At 47.2% G+C, this 20797-nt stretch overlaps 1 protein-coding gene across 2 annotated transcripts in view; it reads left to right on the top strand.

Annotated features, from left to right (window-relative positions):
• TUBGCP5 (tubulin gamma complex associated protein 5) overlaps nucleotides 1-20395 on the top strand; it is a 38798-nt gene extending 18403 nt beyond the window's left edge. For both annotated transcript variants that reach the window (XM_053658920.1, XM_053658919.1), the window contains exons 10-23: nucleotides 101-347; nucleotides 2662-2864; nucleotides 3867-3982; nucleotides 5681-5949; nucleotides 7711-7909; nucleotides 8934-9122; nucleotides 10202-10384; nucleotides 13049-13133; nucleotides 13476-13596; nucleotides 14193-14338; nucleotides 16929-17054; nucleotides 17835-17923; nucleotides 18847-18947; nucleotides 20045-20395. In XM_053658920.1, the coding sequence (XP_053514895.1) occupies nucleotides 101-347; nucleotides 2662-2864; nucleotides 3867-3982; nucleotides 5681-5949; nucleotides 7711-7909; nucleotides 8934-9122; nucleotides 10202-10384; nucleotides 13049-13133; nucleotides 13476-13596; nucleotides 14193-14338; nucleotides 16929-17054; nucleotides 17835-17923; nucleotides 18847-18947; nucleotides 20045-20091 (2121 nt within the window). In that variant the 3' untranslated portion in view covers nucleotides 20092-20395. The remainder of the gene's footprint in view (nucleotides 1-100; nucleotides 348-2661; nucleotides 2865-3866; nucleotides 3983-5680; nucleotides 5950-7710; nucleotides 7910-8933; nucleotides 9123-10201; nucleotides 10385-13048; nucleotides 13134-13475; nucleotides 13597-14192; nucleotides 14339-16928; nucleotides 17055-17834; nucleotides 17924-18846; nucleotides 18948-20044) is intronic.
• The last annotated feature ends 402 nt before the right edge of the window (nucleotides 20396-20797 follow it).

The raw sequence follows: 20797 nt of genomic DNA, 5'->3' as shown, positions 1-20797 counted from the left end.
CAAAGGAGCTATTTTACAGCGAGGGGATATAAATTTGAAACTCGCAGAGGCTGGCTTGAAATAATGCCATGTTTCGTTTCCGTCCCATGACCGGCCGCAGAGCTGTCTGCGGTCGGTGCTGGAGCAGATGGCGGTTTACGGGCAGGTCGTGTTCCAGCTCCAGGAGTTCATCGACGAGGTCATGGGCCACGGCTCCGCGAGCTCGCTGCCTGGGAACGGGAATGGCCACAAGAAGCTCACGGAAGCCCCCTTCCGAACCTACCAGGCTTTCATGTGGGCCCTCTACAAATACTTCATTACTTTCAAAGAAGAACTCACAGAAATTGAGAAGTGCATCATCAATAATGGTATTTAAATGCTCTTCACTTTTACTCATAAGACACACAGCTCACACTTTGAATGCCATTGAAGTTTATTAATTGATGGAAGTTTCGAAAATTTCATGCCAAAGAAGTAACTGTCATGAATGTATTTATTTTTTAAATTATTATTCTTTTTTGTCATTACCCAAGGACATTTTTCCTTTGCTTTTAAAGAGAGAGAGAGGAGAGAGAGAGAAACATCAGTTGGTTGCCTTCCATACATGCCCGTGCTGTATGGACAGAACCTAGGTATGTGCCTGCAACCTTTTGGTGCACAGTACAGGGCTCGAACCGACTGAGCCACACTGGCCGGGGCTAAAATTATTTTAAATCTGTATTTTAAGTCATACATATTATTAGAGGTCCAAACAGTAACGAAAGACAGTGATAATTTTTCTACAATTGCAGGTGTGACTCAGTTAAGAGCCTTGTCTCATAGGCCGCAGGGTTGCAGGTTCAATTCTCAGTCAGAACACATGTCTAGGTTCTGGTTCAGTCACATTTCAGTTCCAGTCAGGGCGCGTGCAGGAGGCAGCCGATTGATGTTTCTGTCTCACACTGATGTTTCTGTCTCTGTCTCCCTCCCTCCCTTCCTTCGCCTCTCTGTAACATCAGTAAGAATGTCCTCCCGTGAGGAAAAAATAAAATTTTTCCTCCTACTCCAGTTCTTCAGGCAAGAACTCACTTCCTCTCCTCAGAGGGAACCAAGTTGTAGTCGCTTATGTACCCTCCTGGAAATAATTTTTTTAAAGATTTTATTCATTTATTTTTAGAGAGAGGGGAAGGGAGGGAGGAGAAATATCAATGCGTGGTTGTCTCTTGTGTGCCCCCTACTGGGGACCTGTCATATAACTGAAACATGTGCCCTGACCGGGACTCCAACCCATGACCTTTTGGTTTGCAGGCTGTCACTCAAGCCACTGAGCCATACTCACCAGGCCAGAAATAATTTAGACAATGCAGTGGGTGCATTTTCATGTGCGCAGAACTGGAAGTCTGTTCTCTGCTCCCTTCAAATCATATTTTCATTTAAATTTTGAGGATCATTACCTTATGAGTATATTAAGAGCCTCTTCATTCTTTTTCACAAACTCATTGTTTTGTTGTGTGGATGTGTCACAGACCAGTTCCCTGGGGGACACTCAGGTTGCTTCTGAGCCTTTGCTGTTGCTGTCAGCACCGGAGTGGTAACCACTGCTGTGTCATTTGTTGTACTCGGGCAGCGAGCTGGCTGTGGTGCAAGTTCTTCAGGGCACCACTGCTCTGGCTGGTGTGGCTCAGTGGATTGGGTGCTGGCCTGCCAACCAAACGGTCGGTCGCTGATTTGATCCCTGGTCAGGGCACCTGGCGGGATTGCAGGCCAGGGCCCCAGTAGGGGGCGTGTGAGAGGCAACCACACACTGATGTTTTTCTTCCTCTCTTCCTCCCTTCCCTTATCTCCAAACATAAATAAATTAAATCTTTGATTTAAAAAAAGGCGAGGGAGTGCTGGACAGAGGCGATGGCCTCCTGCCACATTGTTTGACAGGAGCCACTGAGCGACTTGCTGCCCTTGCAGGCGGCACCTAACTGAACCTGTGGTCCTCACCAGTGTGACGGGTGTGAACTGGCGGCCCAGTGCTGGTCTTCCACTCTGCTCTGGTTGCAGCTGTTGCTCAAAGTAGCGCCTGGTCCTGGGTGCCCATCACTGGACTTACCTGACTTCCCCCGGGGGTGACCCCACACGTCACTACAGTCTGTTATCAGAACCAGGGACCTGCCCCGGCACGACACACTGAGGAGCCTGCAGACCTGCTGCGGGTGTCACCGCTTTGCAGGCACTCGCTTTTCTTCGGGGAGTGGGGACTACGATGTGTGTGTCGTTCTGTGACGTGTAGTCCACTGTTTGATTCCCACAGCCCCCTCCACGTTCAGGAGTCGGAGCTGGCTCTTGACGCTCCTTTGTAGCCACCCCCTTCAGCCTCCCCCACTGAGACAGCAGCCCCACTGTGTTCTGGGATTTATTTCTTTTGTCCGGTAGTTTTAATTTGTATTCTTCAGTTACAAGTGAGGTTGACTGTCTTTCTGTCTAAGAATTACTTGTGTTTCCTTCCCTGTCAGCCCGTTTATACATTGTTTTTCTGGGAGTTTGTTTTTTTTCCCCTTAGAAAGTACTTTCTTTGGGGACATGAACCTGTGCAACAGGAGAGGAAAATGCAGCCCCTCCTGTCGGCTCTGGCCTCCCTCGTGGTTGAGCATCTCTGTGGTATCTGACTGCATGGTTTTCCTGGTTAATGAGTGTGACCTTTGACCCTCACAGACACCACAGTAACTCTTGCCATCGTGGTGGACAAGCTGTCGCCCCGACTGGGGCAGCTGAAGGTTCTGCACAGAGTCTTCAGCACCGGGATAGCCGAGGTCCCGCCAGACACGCGGAACGTCGTTCGGGCGTCTCACCTGCTTAACACCCTGTACAAGGCCATTCTCGAGTATGACAACGTGGGGGAAGCCTCTGAGCAAACGGTACGTGGCCCTTCATCTGGTCTCAAGTGTGTGGCTCCCTTCTGTGCCGCTAGAGCAGTGGGGCACAGCTGTCCCAGCTCTTTCTAGAAACAGTACTTAAGTCATGGCGTGTCTGACACTTGTGCAGAGTTTTGAAATTAGCTTCTAAGTTTGTTTTGTTCTTTTCAGATTTTATTTATTTTTAGACAGAGGGGAAGGGAGGGAGAAAGAGGGAGAGAAACATCAATGTGTGGCTGCCTCTCTTATGCCCCCTACTGGGGACCTGGCCCACAACCCAGACATGTGCCCTGACTGGGAATCAGACCGGTGACCCTTTGGTTCACAGGCCACCACTCAATCCACTGAGCCACACCAGCCAGGGCAAGAGTTGCGGTTTTAAGCGTCAAAATGTTCTGGGGATCTGTTCTCACAACAGTGAATATACTTAACTTGATTAAACTGTACACTTAAAAACGGCGGAGAGCATATTTATGTTACGTACTTTTTATCAGAATTTAACAAAACACAGCGCTCACTAGAGACTAGAATCTAGAAAGCTGCAGGTTTGTCTGGGCATGCGTTTTAGGTGTTTCCCAGTTTGTTGGCGTATATTGTTTTCTCACCATTTTTGTCCTGTGGCTCCATGTAGAAGAGGTCGGTTTCCTTTAGCCATGGAGTGATTTCCTACTGGGAGGGACACTAGAATGGAGCCATGTCCTCATTCCTTATGGAAACCTTGCTCGCTGCCTCATTTAGATCGGAAAACCGCGTCCCTGTTGTCCCTGGGTAACCATCATTCATGGGGGTCCGAGTATGGGCTACAGGCATGTGCTCATCTCCTGAGTAGGCGAGTTCTTCACAAGGATCTTAAAACTAACTCACGGTGTGGGGTTTTAATTCCTTATTTTATTTCAAAAAGCAGAAACCTGGTCACTTTTTAGAAGGCGTCTCAGAAGCGCGTTAGCCTCGTCTCACGCCAAGATGAGGGCGCCCTGAGAGTGCCCTGTGCGTGTGTCCCCGCAGGTCTCCCTGCTCTTCTCTCTCTGGGTGGAGACCGTGCGGCCCTACCTGCAGATCGTGGACGAGTGGATCGCGCATGGCCACCTGGGCGACTGCGCGCGGGAGTTCATCATCCAGAGGTGACCGCAGCCGCACAAAGCACGGGCCACCTGGGGCGCGTTCGCTCCATTCAGGCGCGATCATTCGGTTCAGGCAGTACTGAGGGAGAGCAGTCTGGCCAGGAGAGCTCTGTGGTTGCCAAAGGGCAGGTCTGGGCGCAGCCCCAAAACGCCTTCCTCCTGCCATTGTGTCAGTTCACCGCTTAGCTCTGCAGGCTGCCTCTCAGATGGGAGTGTATCTGTGTGGGCCTGGCCTAGCGGAGCACCCAGCGCTTCCCAGGGAGCGAGCGCCGCAACGACCAGGGACCAGCCGCTCCAGTCATTCCGGGGCAGAGCATCCGTCAGACACAAGGATGAAAACATTAGTGAAGAGGCCTCTAATGCATTTATTTCTCTAAATTAGCTGCTCTAGATTTTTTTCTTTTTAATCCTCACCTGAGGATATATTCATTGGTTTTATTTTTTTATGATTTATTTATTTATTTATCTTTAGAGGGAAAGGGAAGGAGAGAAGGAGAGAAATATCAGTGTATGGTTGCCTCTCTTGTATCCCCCGCTGGGAACTGGCCTGCAACCTAGGCCTGTGCCCTGACTGGGAATCAAACCATGATCCTTTGGTTTGCAGGCCTGCTCTCAATCCACTGAGCTACACCAGCCAGAGTTATGTTAATTGATTTGAGAGAGCAGAAGGGGTGGGCAGGGGAGAGAGAGACACACACACACACACATCGATGTGAGAAAGAAACATTGAGTGGCTATGCACCCCGACCAGGACCAAACCTGGAATCTAGACATGTGCCCTACCCAGGAATTGAGCCCTGGACCTTGTGGTGTGTGGGATGACATTCCAGCTACTGACCACAGGAGCCAGCATGCTACTTTTTTCTTGCCCTTAAGTTAATTGATTTTTCTGAATACAATCATAGAATCTGTATCTCAACTCTGTGTGAAGTTGGGTGCTCTGTGTGGGGGTGTGGTTTTATGGACAGCTGTTCATTTCCCTTGAGAGGAGAAGGGCGTGCTGACCCCTCCGACCTCTGGAAAGGTGGCCCTGTTTCCAGAGCTCAGATATAAGAGGCAGCCTTTCCCCCAGTCCAGCTTTTGTCTTTCAATCTGTCCTGTTTCATCTCTCTCATTGTTCTTACATGGTGAGAAGTGTCTATCATTTCATTACTCAAAGCAGTCCTGTTAACAATGTACGTGGACCCTGGCTGGTGTGGCTCACTGGATTGAGCGCTGGCCATCGAACCAAAGGGTCAGTGGTTCGATTCCCAGTCAGGGCACATGCCTGGATTGTGGGCCAGGTCTCCAGTAAGGGGGGTGCATGAAAGGCAACCACACATTGACGTTTCTCTTCCTCTCTTTCTCCCTCCCTTCCCCTCTCTCTAAAAAAATAATTTTATGTGGAGGGTTGGGGGGAAATCTGGAGATTACTCTCATGGGAGATAAACAAGTTAATCATATTTTGTTTAATTCCAATTCAGGCAACTTTCTACTTAGTTAGATTTTTGTCTCAGCCATTCAGAGTATTTATCCACGTTTTCGTGTTAAGCTGAAGCCAGATAAACTCTCCCATTTTGCACAGATGTTGCTTCGTTTTAGCAATAACTGAAGTGACTGTGTCTGGGAATGTCTGGGTCTCACTTGGCTAAGCTAGAATACACATCCTGTTCTTTTGGAAGAATAATGAGCATTTAACATTCTTTTGAATGTCTGCAGAAACAAAAATGTTCCAGTAAATCACAGAGACTTCTGGTACGCAACCTACACGCTCTACAGTGTATCAGAAAAGACAGAAAACGAAGAGAAAATGAGCGACAATGCCAGCGCGAGCTCCGGCAGTGAGCAGGGGCCCTCCAGCCGGCAGCACACCATGGTGTCCTTCCTCAGGCCCGTCCTGAAGCACATCATCATGGCCGGCAAGTCCATGCAGCTGCTGAAGCACCTGCGAGCCGGGGACGGCACTGCGGGCCGGGCCACGGCCAGAGGTGGGCCCTTCCGTGCACCTCTTGCGGCCGGGGGTGTTCTGCTGCTGTCTTCGCTCTTGTCATCCGACGTGCAGCACGATTCTTTAGTTTTCTGTTTGTTTTGTTGTTTTTTCATTTTTAGAGAGAGGGGAAGGGAGGGAGAAAGAGAAACATCGATTGGTTGGTTGCCACTCATACGTGCCCCAAATGGGGATGAAAGCTGCAACCCAGGCACACGCCCTGACAGGGAATCGAACCTGCCGTGGTGGGCTTGCAAGACTATGCCCAGGTGAGCCACACCGGTAGTTTGAAAATTGTTAGAGCCTTCTGGTTACATGGAAATGAGCACCATGATCAAGTGAGTAGATCACGCTGCTTCTAATACAAAAAAGGGTGTCCTCTTTGGAAATGTCTAGCAGTTGCTTTGGCCAGTGAGGCTCAGTGGAGTGAACACCAGCCTACTAACCAGAAGGTTGCTGGTTCGATTCCCACTCAGGGCACATGCCTGGTTGTGAACCACATCCCCAGTTGGGGGTGTGGTAGAGGCAAAGGTTTGATGTTTTTCTTCCTTTCTCCCTTCCCTTCTCTCTAAAAATAAATACATAAAATCTTTAAGGAAAAGACAGAAAGAAATTTGTAGCACTGTATTTGAAAGGCAGTGATAATAAGTTCCACGTGTATTTTCCTTATCTTGATTCCTGAGGACTGGTCTTTTTTTTTTTTTTTAAGAGACAGAATGGAAGGAGAAAGAGAGGGAAAAATCAGTGTGTGGCTGCCTTCCACACACCTCCTACTGGGGACCTGGCTCACAACCCAGGCATGGGCCCTGACTGGGAATCGAACCAGCAACCCTTTGGTGTACAGGCCCATGCTCAATTCACTGAGCTATACCAGCCAGGGCAGGGCAGGACTAGTCCTTTAAAAATAATTCCCCAGCATGTCTTGCAGCATGTCATTCTTGAAGACCACGAACCCTGGCAGACAGGAATTCATTGGTGAACAATTCAAACTGGACCATAGATTTCAAGAAAGTCTCGATGTTATTTCTAGTCTTTTTTGATGCTATTTAAATCGTGTACTTAAAATTTTATCAATTGACTAAAAAGGTTTGAGAGGTATAAATGTGACCCTTGGTTGTTTTGTTTGTAAGTCAGCTTAGTGTTACATTAATTATTTTGTATCTTCTCCAGTTAATAATTTCAGCCGGCCCAGGTGCATGCTCATTTGGTTAGAGCATCATCCAGATACACCAAGGTTATGGGTTTGGTCCCCGGTCAGGAAACACACAAGACTCAGCCCATGAGCGTATAGACAAGTGGAACAACAAACTGATGTTTCCCGGCACCCCTTTCCCTTTCCCTTCCACCTTTTTAAAATCAATAAATAAAAATTTAAAACATAAGAATAATATTTTAGTTTAGAATATTTCCCTTTTGATGGAATAATAAAATGTAATGAGCTTTCCAGGGCCAATCTTGGGACTGTTTTTTCTGATAAAATTCTGAGGTACTGTACATGGTAACTTAACTTTCAAGTTTCCTGCTTAGGGTACTCTCTTATTCAGAAAAAAGTTAGGTTGTACTTTCACATTCAACCCTGAACTTCGCAGTTGTCTGACAGGATGTAAAAATGTGAAGTGGCACCGTATTGTGAAAGTAACGATATGGGAATAGGCTCTCACAGTATTTCCAGAGAGAAAATACCAGGCAACATTTGGATTAAATCACATACTATATCTGAATGTTACTTAATGTTAAGTAATCTGACATACTTATGTTTCAGATGCAGAAAGAAAAAGCCTATATACCCTCTTTCTGGAGTCAGTACAGTCACGCCTTAGGCATGGAGAAGATGCCCCCGCACAGTCCCGCACGGAGCAGCTGGCAACCAAAGAAAACCTTATTAAGATGCAGTGCATTGCTGAGAGGCACCCGGAACTGGACGACGTTCACGACCCGCTGCTGGCTGTCAACTTTGCCAGGTGAACCCCAGCTGCTATTTTTTTTTTGAGATTTTATTTATTTTTAGAGAGGAAAAGGGAAGGAGAAAGAGAGGCAGAGAAATATCAATGTGTGGATGTCTCTGGAGCACCCCCTACTGGGGACCTGGCCTCAAACCCAGGCATGTGCCCTGATTGGGAATTGAACCAGTGACCCTTTGGCTTATCGGCGGGCACCCAGTCCAATGAGCTACAGTAGTCCTGGCCCGGCTGCAGCATTTCTGATGGTTGAAATAGGAGAATCTGTGCCATATTTAGTACTGTTTATTTCTGCCATGTGGGGGCCTTTCACACTTAAAGATAAAAACCTTCGTAGCCTATCCTACTTTATGAATGAGTGGTGCACAAGAAGACACTGTGTTCACTTATTTCAGATGTGTCCTTTGGGCTCCCTCGTGTCTGCGAACGCCCCCAGGCTGTCACGTGCCCTAGGCCCAGGGGAGTGCGGCCTCAGGACAGAAGATGCTCTAAGGAGTCTGGGCCACTGGACAGGGGTCAGACTCGCCCAGTGAGCCAGACCCTCCCTGTGTGTAACATGCGTCTTGGCTCTCGAGGCTTTTAGGTGCTCAGTCCCAACACACTGCTGTTACCGAAGGCCATCACTCTCTGCCAGTGGCCCTAGTGTCCAGAAAGGGCCAAAGTGCTTGACCCTGAAGTGACCCAGAAGTGACTCTGAACAGCTAGTTCACTCAAAATATATTTTAAGGAAACAGATTTCTCTCTTCCTGCCCTGGCTGGTGTGGCTCAGTGGATCGAGTGCTGGCCTTCGCACCAAAGGGTTGCCGGTTTGATTCTCAGCAGGGCATTGAAGAAACATTGATGTTTCTCTCCTTCTCCCCTTCCCCTCTCTCTAAAAATAAATATATATTTAAAAAAAAGATTTCTCTCTTTTTGTAATAGTTGGTCATTTTAAAACCAGCAGTTAACTTGGCACTCTGAAGTTTTGATTTCAGAGAATCCTGTTGACGGCTGCTCCTAAAAGAAAACTTTTTTTTTTATGTTAAAGGTTGTATTTGGAACAGAGTGACTTTCACGAGAAGTTTGCTGGTGGAGACATCTGTGTGGATAGGTCGTCAGAGTCTGTGACGTGCCAGACGTTCGAATTGACGCTGAGATCTTGCCTCTACCCCCACATTGACAAGCAGTATCTCGAATGCTGCGGAAACCTCATGCGGACGCTGAAGAAAGATTACAGGTCTGAGGGGGTTCGTTTTTGAAGTTGTCTGCAGTTCATTGTGCTTCAAGAACTGCTGTGGTTATGTTAAAACCTGTATTTCTAGTCAGTTTTTATTAAGAGTGGGAAATAGATATGCAGTTAATGATTTTCTTTTGAGAGAATCAATTAATCTTTAATGTTTTCTTAACCTTGTTGTGAAATTTAATTGTTTATTTCCGAGACACTGTCCCAGAAGAAAAACAAGTATGTTGCACAAAAAGGCCCATCACAAAATTTGCCATCAGATGGGAAAATGTGCAAATTACCAATTCTTTATATTATGGCATCTCAAAAATTATGGCATACGCACATCATACCGTGTGTGACCTTAGTAAAGTTAATACAAACACTTTATACAGAGTAGTAAATAGCATATGTTGTTCTTTTTTAAATTTAATTTTTTTAAATATTTATTTTCAGAGAAAAGGGGAGAGAAACATCAATATGCAGTTGCCTCTGACGCACCCCTTATTAGGGACATGGTTTGCAACCCAGGCATGTGCCCTGACTGGGAATCGAACCAATGACCCTTTCATTCACTGGGCCGTGCTCAATCTACTGAGCCACACCAGCCAGGTCTAAATAATCTTTATTGTACTTTTTTCCATTACTGTTTAGTCCCCTTATACCACCCTGGCCCCCGAAATCACTGCACTGTTGTCCATGTCCACGAACCCTTTTTCCTTTTAGCTCAATCCTTCCACCCCCTAGTCTCCCCCACATATTTTTATCTTAAAGCTTAAAAAAGCAGCGCATATAATATGGTGAGGACTATATTTTATTAAAGAAACTGGAAAGAAATACCCCAAATAGTACCAGTGAAAATTCACCATGAATGGAAAGATTTTAATTTTCTTTTTTTTTTTTTCTTCACACTTTTTGACTGACCAGTTTTCTGTGTTAAGGAAAAACAACTTCTATTGCAAGGTGCCTAAGAGGCGTCAGCGTTCCTGGCTGCCAGCACTGCCGAGGGTGAACCTGTGTCACTGCAAACGCTGGCACACGAAGCCTGTGACGGACGGGGTCCGCCTCATGCCGCCTCCTGCCTCTCCTTGCAGGTTGGTGGAGTACTTGCAGGCCATGAGGAATTTCTTCTTGATGGAAGGTGGAGATACCATGTATGACTTCTACACATCGATTTTTGATAAAATAAGAGAGAAGGAAACCTGGCAAAACGTGTCTTTTCTTAACGTCCAGCTCCAAGAGGCAGTAGGACAGCGTTATCCCGAAGACAGTTCACGGTAAAATGTGGAAGCCACCTTTTATTTATTTTTTACAGAGAGGGGAAGGGAGGGAGAAAGAGAGGGAGAGAAACATCAATGCGTGTTTGCCTCTCTTGTGCCTCCTACTGGGGACCTGGCCCTCGACCCAGGCATGTGCCCTGACTGGGAATTAAACCGGTATCCTTCTGGTTCACAGCCCCTCGCTCAATCCACTGAGCTACACCAGCCAGGTGGAAGCCACCTGTTATGTTCAGTGTTATAGCATAATCCCTGTCCCATGGACCCCCTCAATTAATTTCTAGGTGGATCATCTTATTTAATCTTCACATTGACCCCATGAATTTTGCTAATGTAATTTACATATTGGAAAACCAAGGCAGTGGGAAGCTGAGTGGCTTGCTCACCAAGCAAAGCAGGATGAAAAGACGGAACTGGGCAGCTCTCGGGCCCTGCTAACCTACCTCATGGGGCTGGAGTCGGAGCTGCCCCAGGCTCTGCCCCTGCCCTGCCCCTGCCCTGCCCCTGCCCTGCCCCAGCCGCCGTGCTGGCCTTCACCTGCTGCTGCCACACAGGTTTGGCAGTGGCGAGTAGGCGGCTTCACTTGATGTGCACTGTTGTAGGTTTTCAGACTATTCCATGGGCTTATCCCCAGCCAGGCCGCTCACCTGCCCTTCTTCCCACCCAGCCACCTGGCCAACTCTGCGAGTTGGTGCCCCCACACTTTTGCAGCACAGAGGCCATAACCCACCTTCCCCCCACCCTCTGGGCCCTTGCTTCCTGCTTAGCTCTATTTCTCATTCCCCTGCAAAAGTAATGACGATCATAGTTAACATGTGTCAGGTGCCAACTTCGGGGCTTATTTTCCTCACAACCATGCTGGTGACTGACTGTCTGCTGCTTAGCAGTAGATAAAATAATTCCCTTTAGTTTCATTTTCTTCTTTTATTACCTTAGATTCTTCCATAAAAGCAGAGTTTCATCAATTGTGTGGTTATAAAAGCAGGGTAACTGCTCGATTCTTTTCATGATAAGACATTAGTGTCCCACACCTGCAGAGGGTTCCAGGGAAGGGTATATTGTTCAACATCAGTAGAAACCCATGAGTTTTGTTATTTTTGACATGTCTTAATCTATTACAGTTGTTCTTTTTCTTTAAAGATTTATTTATTTTTAGAAAAGGGTAAGGGAGGAACAAAGGGAGGGAAACATTAACGTATAGGTCCCTCTTGTGCACCCCCTACTGGGGACCTGGCCTGCAACCCAGACATGTGCACTGACTGAGACTCGAACCAGCAACCCTTTGGTTCGCAGACTGATGCTCAATCCACTGAGCCACACCAGCCACAGCTATTACAGTTATTTGTTTTTGGTTGCTTAGACTGTTCCATTTTGACCCAGAGGGAACCCTGTCACTTGACCCCAGTGACCCCAGGGAGCCCCTGGCTCTCAAGTCCAACATCTAGGCCCGTTCTGTGCTCATCCTTCCCAGGCCCGTGTGCCTCTTCTATGAGCACTTGTCACAGCTGTTTGGTGGCTTCAGAGGCCTTCCACCCAGTGCTGGAGTAGATCCATCAGCCCTGGGTTGTCACCATCTCTAGGTTCCCTGGGTTGTCACCACTGTCCTAGGACGGAGCTAGGACATCTATAGGAGGAGCAGAACAAAGCATAAGCTCACATTGATATTTTCAGTGTCTGTGAAAGATGACCAATTCCACTTTGATTTTCCTTTGAGCTTTACTAACAAATTACCCTAACGTACTGGATTTGCTCTAAAATAAGTAGTAGTTCCAAAGTCACAGTAGCAGCCGCAGCCCCCGTGAGTTCACTGTGCATCTGCACTGCTGCCTCTGAGCCTCGGTGGGATCGAACCAGCGCCCACGTGACCCTGAGCCGGCTCTGTTCTGACAGCTCGTGTCCTCTTCCAGGACCCCTTAGCTGCTCCCCCGCCTCTGTCGCCATTTTGCTTTCAATTAGGCAAACAGCTGTGCGTTTCTGAAGTTGAAATCATTGGTACCAAGGTTCTTTTAGGGAGATCTCGCTTCTGTTTCTGTCCCTGCAAGCCTCCTCCCTCCCCGGAAGGTAACCGTGCTTGTTAAATTTCTGGCGGTGCGGCCCACACCCTGAATGCTGTGTGGTCCTCAAGGTGCTGGCTGGACCCTGAGGAGCAGGGTCATCAGACCCTCACGTGCCCATGCAGTGCCCCACACAGGGACATTCTCAAGTGCTGAGTCACTTGCTTCTTTCTATTGAGAGTCACATTTAAACCAGTGTTAGGGACGTGAATGCAACACTCTTACAGAAGCAGAACCCGCTGTGATCACCCACATGCTCCTGGGCTGAGAAGAGGTCCACTCTGAGCCCGTTGATGGCCTGGATGTTTCCATATTAAGCTGCCTGCCTTCCTCCTTTTTTCTAATCAATGGACAGCCGTTAGGTGTCTCTTTTCTTTTACGGCTAAACTCAGTATTTAAAAACTTTTCCTTTCTTATTTCCAAAACCAAATTTCTGGAATATATGCTAGAAAATATGGCTGTATGGGAGTATTGGCACTCCTTTTATGAAATACAGTGTCTTTTTTGGAATACAATGAAAATAAAATAAGTGCTATAATGATGATTTTTTTGGAACACCCTTTTATACGAGCATGTTTTCACCAACTGAAATTGAAATTTCTTTTTCTAGTCTCTCTATATCTTTTGAAAATGTGGACACAGCTAAGAAGAAACTCCCCGTTCATATCCTAGATGGTCTGACCCTGAGCTATAAGGTATGTGCTGATACACTTTGTAAGAACACTGTTTGATGTTAAAACTAAAAGGTGCAAGCCCTGCCTGGCCTGGTTCAGTGGGTTAGAGCACTACCCCGTACACCGAGAGGTTGAGAATTCCATTCCCACCCAGGGCACACACCTAGGTTGTGGGTTCAATCCCTGGTCGGGGCACAGGCAGGAAGCAACTGAGTGACATTTCTCTCTCACATTGATGTGTGTGTGTGTTTCCTCTCTCTTTTAGAGGAATGAAAACATATGCTAGGGTGAGGATAACAAACAATGAAGACGTGCAGATAGTGGGTTCCCCTCTATCCTGATTTTCCGTTTTTGTTTTCACAGGTCCCATGGCCTGTGGACATTGTTATAAGCTCGGAATGTCAAAAAATTTACAACCAGGTGTTCCTTCTCTTACTACAGATTAAGTGGGCAAAGTATAGTCTGGATGTGTTGCTATTTGGTGGTAAGATTATAATTGAAAATTAAATTATGAAATGTAATTATAACTCAAATTAAAGTATGGTTTAATTTCAGCCCTGAAAAAGAGATTGATGGTCTGGTCATTTTTTATGTATGTACAAGTACAAATACAAAAATGATGTGTATTTATAGCAGCATTTTTATAGAAGCCAGAGTTAATGTTCTTTTTAAAATATTTTATTTATTTTTAGAGTTGGGGAGGGAGGTAGAAAGAGAGGGAGAGAAATATCAATCGATGCCTCTCATGCACCCCACCCATGGACCTGGCCCACAACCCAGGCATGTGCCCTGACTGGGAGTTGAACCAGCGACCCTTTGGTTTGCAGGCCAGTGCTCGACCCACTGAGCCACACCAGTAGGGGCTACGTGACAGTTTTTAATGAGAAGTTCCTGGGACTTTGCATTTGCATTTTGATGAGAGTGACCATTCAGGTGTTACGGGATCTTTTCAGGGCACCCCCTTCCAGAGACGCTAAGGGTGGGTCCCTGCAGCGCTTGTGGTGACCTTGCTGCAGGGCCCCGCCCTCCCCAGCTGAGAGCAGAGCTCGCCGCCCACGCCACTCTTTGACTGTCTTGCAGAGCTAGCTGAGAAACCACACCTGCAGGAAGGACTCCAGTGCGGGCCACAGAGGAAACCAGTGCGACAGCAGATTCACCGCATGCTCCTCTTGCGAGTGAAGCTCATGCACTTTGTGAACAGCCTACACAACTATATCATGACCAGGGTTGGTGTCCGTCCTTGTGCCTCGTACCCAGCTGCTCAGAGGACATCACTGTCATAGATCAGAAACCTGGAGGGGCCCACGGCGTAGCTCTAGGCTGCAGATGTGAAATAGCACATGTTCACACTTTGATCGTAAACCACTAGGGTAGTGGGGGGGGTCAGGGGCAGTTTTAGACCTGCCAGGGCACGTGTGTCCCAAGTCTGTTGTCCCTCCTGTCTCCCTGGGATGGGACGGCCAGAACCCCTCTTTCGCATTGCCTTCCAACTTGCTCTGTGGTCCTCTGACTTTTGATCAGTGGTGACAGCTGCCCCTGGGAAACGGCTTCAATTTTTAGTGACAGCCAGACTCTGCCAGGCTGGTGTGCCTTGTCCGGAGGAAGATACAGGCAGATTGTGTGCTTATTTTCTTTAAAACAAAAAGTAAGTCATTACAAAGTACATTTTTCTTCCACATCTTCGAGCCAGTTCGAGAGGATGTCCTGAGAGGCTCCCACCGTTTGCACGGCGCCCATATTGCTAGAACTCCTTTTGGGGTTTAAAGTGGTTGCCAGAGACATTTCTGGTCGTCTGGCCTGTAAGTTCTAACACCCGTTTTGTTCCCGTGACGTGAGCCTTGCCAGCCAGCCTCTTAGACCTGCTGCCTTCTGCCCCTCAGGGCCACGTCAGTGGTGCTCGGACTGCAGCCCTAACCCTTCGGTCAGTGTTGAGAGTCAGTGGTAGGGGTTGCGGGTGTGCAGGGTGGGCAAAAGTAGGTTTGCAGTCGTAATACAAATAAATGATACAGTAATTGATAAGTAATAACAAGGATAAATTCTGTTTTCTGTACTCACAACTGTAAACCTACTTTTGCCTGCCTTTGTGTAAACAGTGCAACTTAGAAAAATGTGTACCTTCAGCCCTGTCTGATGTAGCTCAATGGATTGAGCACAGGCTGAGAACCAAAGGGTTGTCAGTTTGATTCCCAGTCCGGGCACAGGCCTGGGTTGCAGGCCAGGTCCTCAGTTGGAGACGCAAGAGAGGCAACTGTACGTTGATGTTTCTCTCCCTGTCTTTCTCCCTCCTTTCCCCTCTCTCTAAAAATAAATAAACAAAGTCTTTTTAGAAAAGAAAAATGCATACCTTTAACTGATGGTTTTTTTTAACCCTCACCTGAGGACCTACGTACTGATTTTAGACAGAGGGGAAGGGGGAGAGAGAGAGAGAGAGAGAGAGAGGAACAGATCTGTTGCCTCTCACATGCACCCCAACTGGGAATTGAACCTGCAACCTGGGTACGTGCCCTGACTGGGGATCCAACCCACAACCTTTTGGTTGACGGGACGGCACCCTATCAACTGAGCCACCCGGCCAGGGCTACCTGATGATTTAAAAAAAAAAAAAAGATCAGTGCACTTTCCTGTCTGGTTGAATATACTTGCCACTCCCTACTGGGAACGGTCTGTTGGGCAACTGGAAGTCCCCACATAGAAGGGCCCCCCTGAGAGAACAGTACTTCATCAGCTTGGCAGATGGAACAGTTGACGGGAGAGACCTGGTTCTTCTCACTGACGCAGGTGGAGAATGACAGATCAGCAAATCTAGTAGCGTGTAATCAGTTTATTAGTGGCCCGTTCCCTTGGAAGGGAACGAGACTCGGCAGAGTAGGGGGTGAGAGGCAAAGTTTCAGGGCAAAGCAGGGCAGCAAAAGTAAGAGCGGCTGAAGAGCAGGGGGGCCAGCACCCAGACAGCCTGAGGCCGGGTGGCCAGAGGCCCAGTGGCCCAGAAGCCAAGAGCGTGAAGAGCGCCCCAAACTCCCGAGAGAGAGAGAGAGAGGGCAAGTCCTTTGTTCTGAGGACTTACATAGTCTGTGGGACAGGAGGAAAAAAGTTATATATTGATTAATGGGTACAGGTGCCAGCTTTCCTGAGGGAATGTGACTACCCAAACGTAGGTATGTGTAGGGGTCCGTTAGCCCGAATGCTTATCCTACTCCAGACTCCATTTGTTCATCTTGTTGTAAAACAAACACATGACAGGAGGCAGTTAATTAAAATTGGGGCACTTTCCAAAGTTATTTATGGGCTCCTTCTGTAAGCATCACGGACTCCCTCGTAAAACAAACAGTGACCAGAGGTAGACAACTAACCAAAGTTGTTTTAAGGGCTCTTTCTTTGGGCACCGGGGACCCTCTCCCACATTCAGGCCTTGGGATGAAAGCACTAGTTTCAAGGCTTTCTTTCCCAGATGGTGGAAATGCTACATAGAATTTCAAGGACTTCCCTTCTTTCTTGCTAACATAGTGTTTCTTGTGATGTTGGAACACCTGGCAATATGATCAGACCAGGCTCAGGACTGCTGAACTAGCATGTGAGACCTGTCTCCCTCCTCCTCCCTGCCTCGGTGGACTATTTATTCTACCTAATTGGTAAAAGGTGTTTCCTTGCAACTGGGACACTAGATGCTGGCCAGGGACAGCAGCTCAGAGTTCTTCCTATGCTGTCTTCTGCCTCAGAACTATTGCAGGAAGCAGAAGGGTTTGCTGCAAACTTTGGTGTGGGGCCCACAGTTCTCAACAAAGAAATCTGATTAAACTTTTAACATTTTTCTTCAAGATCCTTCACAGTACAGGGCTGGAATTTCAGCATCAAATCGAGGAAGCCAAGGACTTAGATCAGTTGATTAAAATTCACTATAGATATCTGTCGACCATCCATGATCGATGTCTGCTGAGAGAAAAGGTATGTGAGAAGTCACCTGTGAACTTGTCCACTTAGGCAAGAGTGAAGCTGGCCAAGCGAGGTTGTCTCTCTGCTTTGGGATTTTATATTTACTAAGCTTCTGTTCTGTAGAATATTCCCTTTCCTTTTTTAAAAGATTTTACTTATTTTTAGAGGGGAAGGGAGAGAGAGAGGGAGAGAAACGTCAGTGTGTGGTTGCCTCTCATGCGCCCCCTGCTGGGAACTGGCCTGCAACTCAGGCACGTGCCCTGACTGGGAATCCAACCAGTGACCCCTTGCTTTGCAGTTCAACACTCAGTCCACTGAGCCACACCAGCCAGAGCTGTTCTGTAGAATATTCTTTAAGGAAAGTCCAGATCACACGAGGTTACAAATTCAGGCCACATGACCAGACAGTCTCTATACGAGAAACAGGTAGGGCCTGTGCAGCCAGCCCGCCCTCCCTCTGGTCTGCACTTGAACGCAGCTGGACAGTATATCTGCACATGGGGCCCAGTCAGGAGGTGTGTCCCCCCGGTTGTGACTACTTGGGGTGAAGTCCCCTCACAGCCGCAGGAGTCACTTGCCCCGTTTCACCCGGGAATTTCCGTGGCCGTCCCAAGAGACGGCAGCTGCTCAGTGGGTGCATCGAGTGCACCTGGTTCCGAGGGTGCGTTGCTCAGAGCCAGGCGGCCACTGAGCTGGTGAGCCTTCTCAGTGACATTGGAGTTAGAGAAGAGTGTGGCATCCATGTCCAAACACGGTTGCGGAGCTGTGTTCTGTCCTGGCTTCACTCTGCAGGTCAGCTTTGTGAAGGAAGCCATCATGAAGGTGTTGAACTTGGCGCTCATGTTTGCGGATGGTTGGCAGGCGGGGCTGGGGGCCTGGCAGTAAGTACGTGGCTTGTGGGGCCTCCTCGCTGTGAGTGTTTCAATGGGCTTCCTCCTGGGAGGCGTTTTTCATCTCGGCGACACACTTCAAACCACTTACATTTAAGGCAGGGGTGTCAAACTCATTTTCCCCGGGGGCTACATCAGCCTCATGGTTGCCTTCAAAGGGCCAAATATAATTTTAGGACTCTACACATGTAGATACTTTTTAACAGTTAAGCGAACTTGGCACTGGCGCCGGATAGGAACGGGGTGCCGGGACAGGTAAACAAGGGGGAGGGCGGGATTTGGCCCACAGGCCTTGTGTCTGCCACCTGGGATTAAGGAAAGAATTGAAGAATCCACTTCACTGAACTAGGCAGCATTGGAGATTGCGTGATTCTTTTATGAGCCATAAAATAAGAAACAGCTGAAGTCTTTTAATGAGGACAAGCAAGAATATCCTTAGATTACATTCATGTGTAGTTTTTGTTACTTTTTTTGGATTCTATTTATTTTATAGAGGGGAAGGGAGGGAGAAGGAGAGGGAGAGGGAGAGAAGCATCAGTGTGTAGTTGCCTCTCACGTGCCCCCTGCTGTAGGACCTGGCCCCGTAACCCAGGAACCCAGGCATGTGCCCTGACTGGGAATCGAACTGGTGACCCTTTGGTTCACAGGCCAACACTCAGTCCACTGAGCCACACCAGTTAGGGCCTGGGATTCTTTTTCTAGGGATATAATAAGCATATGCAAATATTGAATGCCTCAATGGACAAAACAAATAAAGTAGGGCAGGAAGTCTTATATTTTATTTTACAGCCTTTATACTTAGTATTCTAAATAATTAAACTGAGGTACATTTGAAATTACTCGAGAGATACTTTGTAACCTACCTGTGAACACCATATGCACTTCCTTAAACCGAAATGTACCTTCTTTCCTAGGATGGAATCTATAGAGAAAATGGAGTCCGATTTTAAAAACTGCCACATGTTTCTGGTCACCATTTTAAACAAAGCCGTCTGTAGAGGGTCCTTTCCGCATCGTGAGTACACACGTTAAAGTCTCACTGCTCTTCCGCTTCCCGGTACAAAGGCTGTCTCATGAGGGGTTGGATTTCTCCCCCTTCACAGCTGGAAGGCCCCTCCGCAGCTGCGCCACCCTTTGCTTGTTTTTTCACAATTACTTTGGGATGAGTGAATATGAAGATGTAAAACACAGAGACTAAAGATTTTTCTCTCTAGCATAGTGTTTGTATATGAGTGGGTACCTGAAACCGTTATTACTATTATTCTTTAAGATTTTATTTATTCTAAAAGATGGGGAGGGAGGGAGACAGGGAGAGAAACATCAGTTGGTTGCTTCATTCACACCCCCAACCCGGGATCTACCCTGCAACCCAGGAATGTGCCCTGACCAGGAATCGAACTGGCGACCTTTTGTTTCAAAGGCCCACGCCCAATCCACTGAGCCACTCCAGCCAGGGCTGAAACTACTATTTACAAAACAGAGGGCTGAACAGATTTTAGTCACATCTTCCTATCATGTGTAGCTTTTACAACTATTCCTTTTCAAAAGCTGGGGGATTTTTCTGAGCAGTTTTGAAGCTCCCAAGGCTTACTGACAGATGGCGGAGCAGGTGGTCTGTGGGTTGAGGCGTAATCTGCAGAAACAAAGGCCTGAGTGTTCTCTTGGCAGTGGTTTGGGGGAAAGATTCAGAGTAAATTCTTCCCTGTTTCTGCATATTCAAATGGAGATCTCCTTAAGGAAGCTGAATGTCTTTAAAAGCCCTGTGTTAGAGTGGGGGAGAGGAAACACAGGCATCCATCAGAACTTGGCGTCTTGTTAGGGACGGACTGCAGATTTTATGATGCGGGGAACAAATGTGATTTCTTCAGTGAAATGCACAGGTTCGTTTGCTTTCAAAATTAAAATGATCCAAAATAGAAGTAAATCATACTTTTTCAATTTGTATTTAATAAATGAAGATTATCATCTTCATTACAAATTAACAATAATCACTATTTTAATTAAAAACAGAAAATGTCTTTAAATACCTGTGAGTTTTGAATCGATTAAAGCCTTTCTCAGACATTTGCAAATACTTCATCCTATTTTTTTCTACCCTTGTTCTTCCCACAGTGGAGTCTCTAGCCCTGTCCCTCATGGCCGGCATGGAACAAACTTAGATGTCCCCATGGGATACACACTTCGCACTTCACCTCCGCCCGTGTGTGGCTGCACCACGTGCAGCCGAGAAGTAGGAACCGTTTCAAAACTGTTGTCTACCCTCCAGACTCTGAGGCTTTTGGGTAGCGTGTGGGGTGGGGTGTACAAAATGATGTCCATGATGGAAACTGTACGTAGGTCGTTCACACTGACGTGTCCTATTGTAAGCTGTGCATTTATGGTGTTGATACCTTACATGGGAATTGTATCATTTTTGTACATGGAATTGTTAGTATTAAAAATAAAGCACTTTACATACTTTTATTCTCCTTTTGTGCAGTCCCAGAGGTTTTTTGGATAGAATTTTACATGCTGTCTTTTCCTAAAGCTTGTGTTAGATTCACCCATCTGAGACATGTATTTTTATGTGCCTGAGAAGTTCCAGAATGGACAATAACTTCAACCAATACCAGTAATGTAAGGGCCAACTGGACATAGGATGTAGGACCAGCTGTGGGTCTGTACTGTCATTGGGCATTTCTGAGCCATTTTTGTTGGCTAAAATTATGCTTACTATTCCATTTTCTTCACATTTCCTCTGTGTGCTCTCTGTGAGTCCCTAGCATTTATGACTGAGCACTTATTTACTATTTATTTTTCACAAACAAGCACTGACCCAAACAGCGGCAGAGCTGAGCACCCGGGCGCCTCGTTCTCGGAGGCCGA

The sequence above is a fragment of the Artibeus jamaicensis genome, unplaced genomic scaffold (assembly GCF_021234435.1).
Source record: "Artibeus jamaicensis isolate MK-2021 breed Jamaican fruit bat unplaced genomic scaffold, CSHL_Jam_final scaffold_612, whole genome shotgun sequence".
Lineage (NCBI taxonomy): Eukaryota > Metazoa > Chordata > Mammalia > Chiroptera > Phyllostomidae > Artibeus > Artibeus jamaicensis.
The sequence above is the reverse complement of the archived record's forward strand: the minus strand, read 5'-3'. Positions and strand labels throughout refer to the sequence as shown.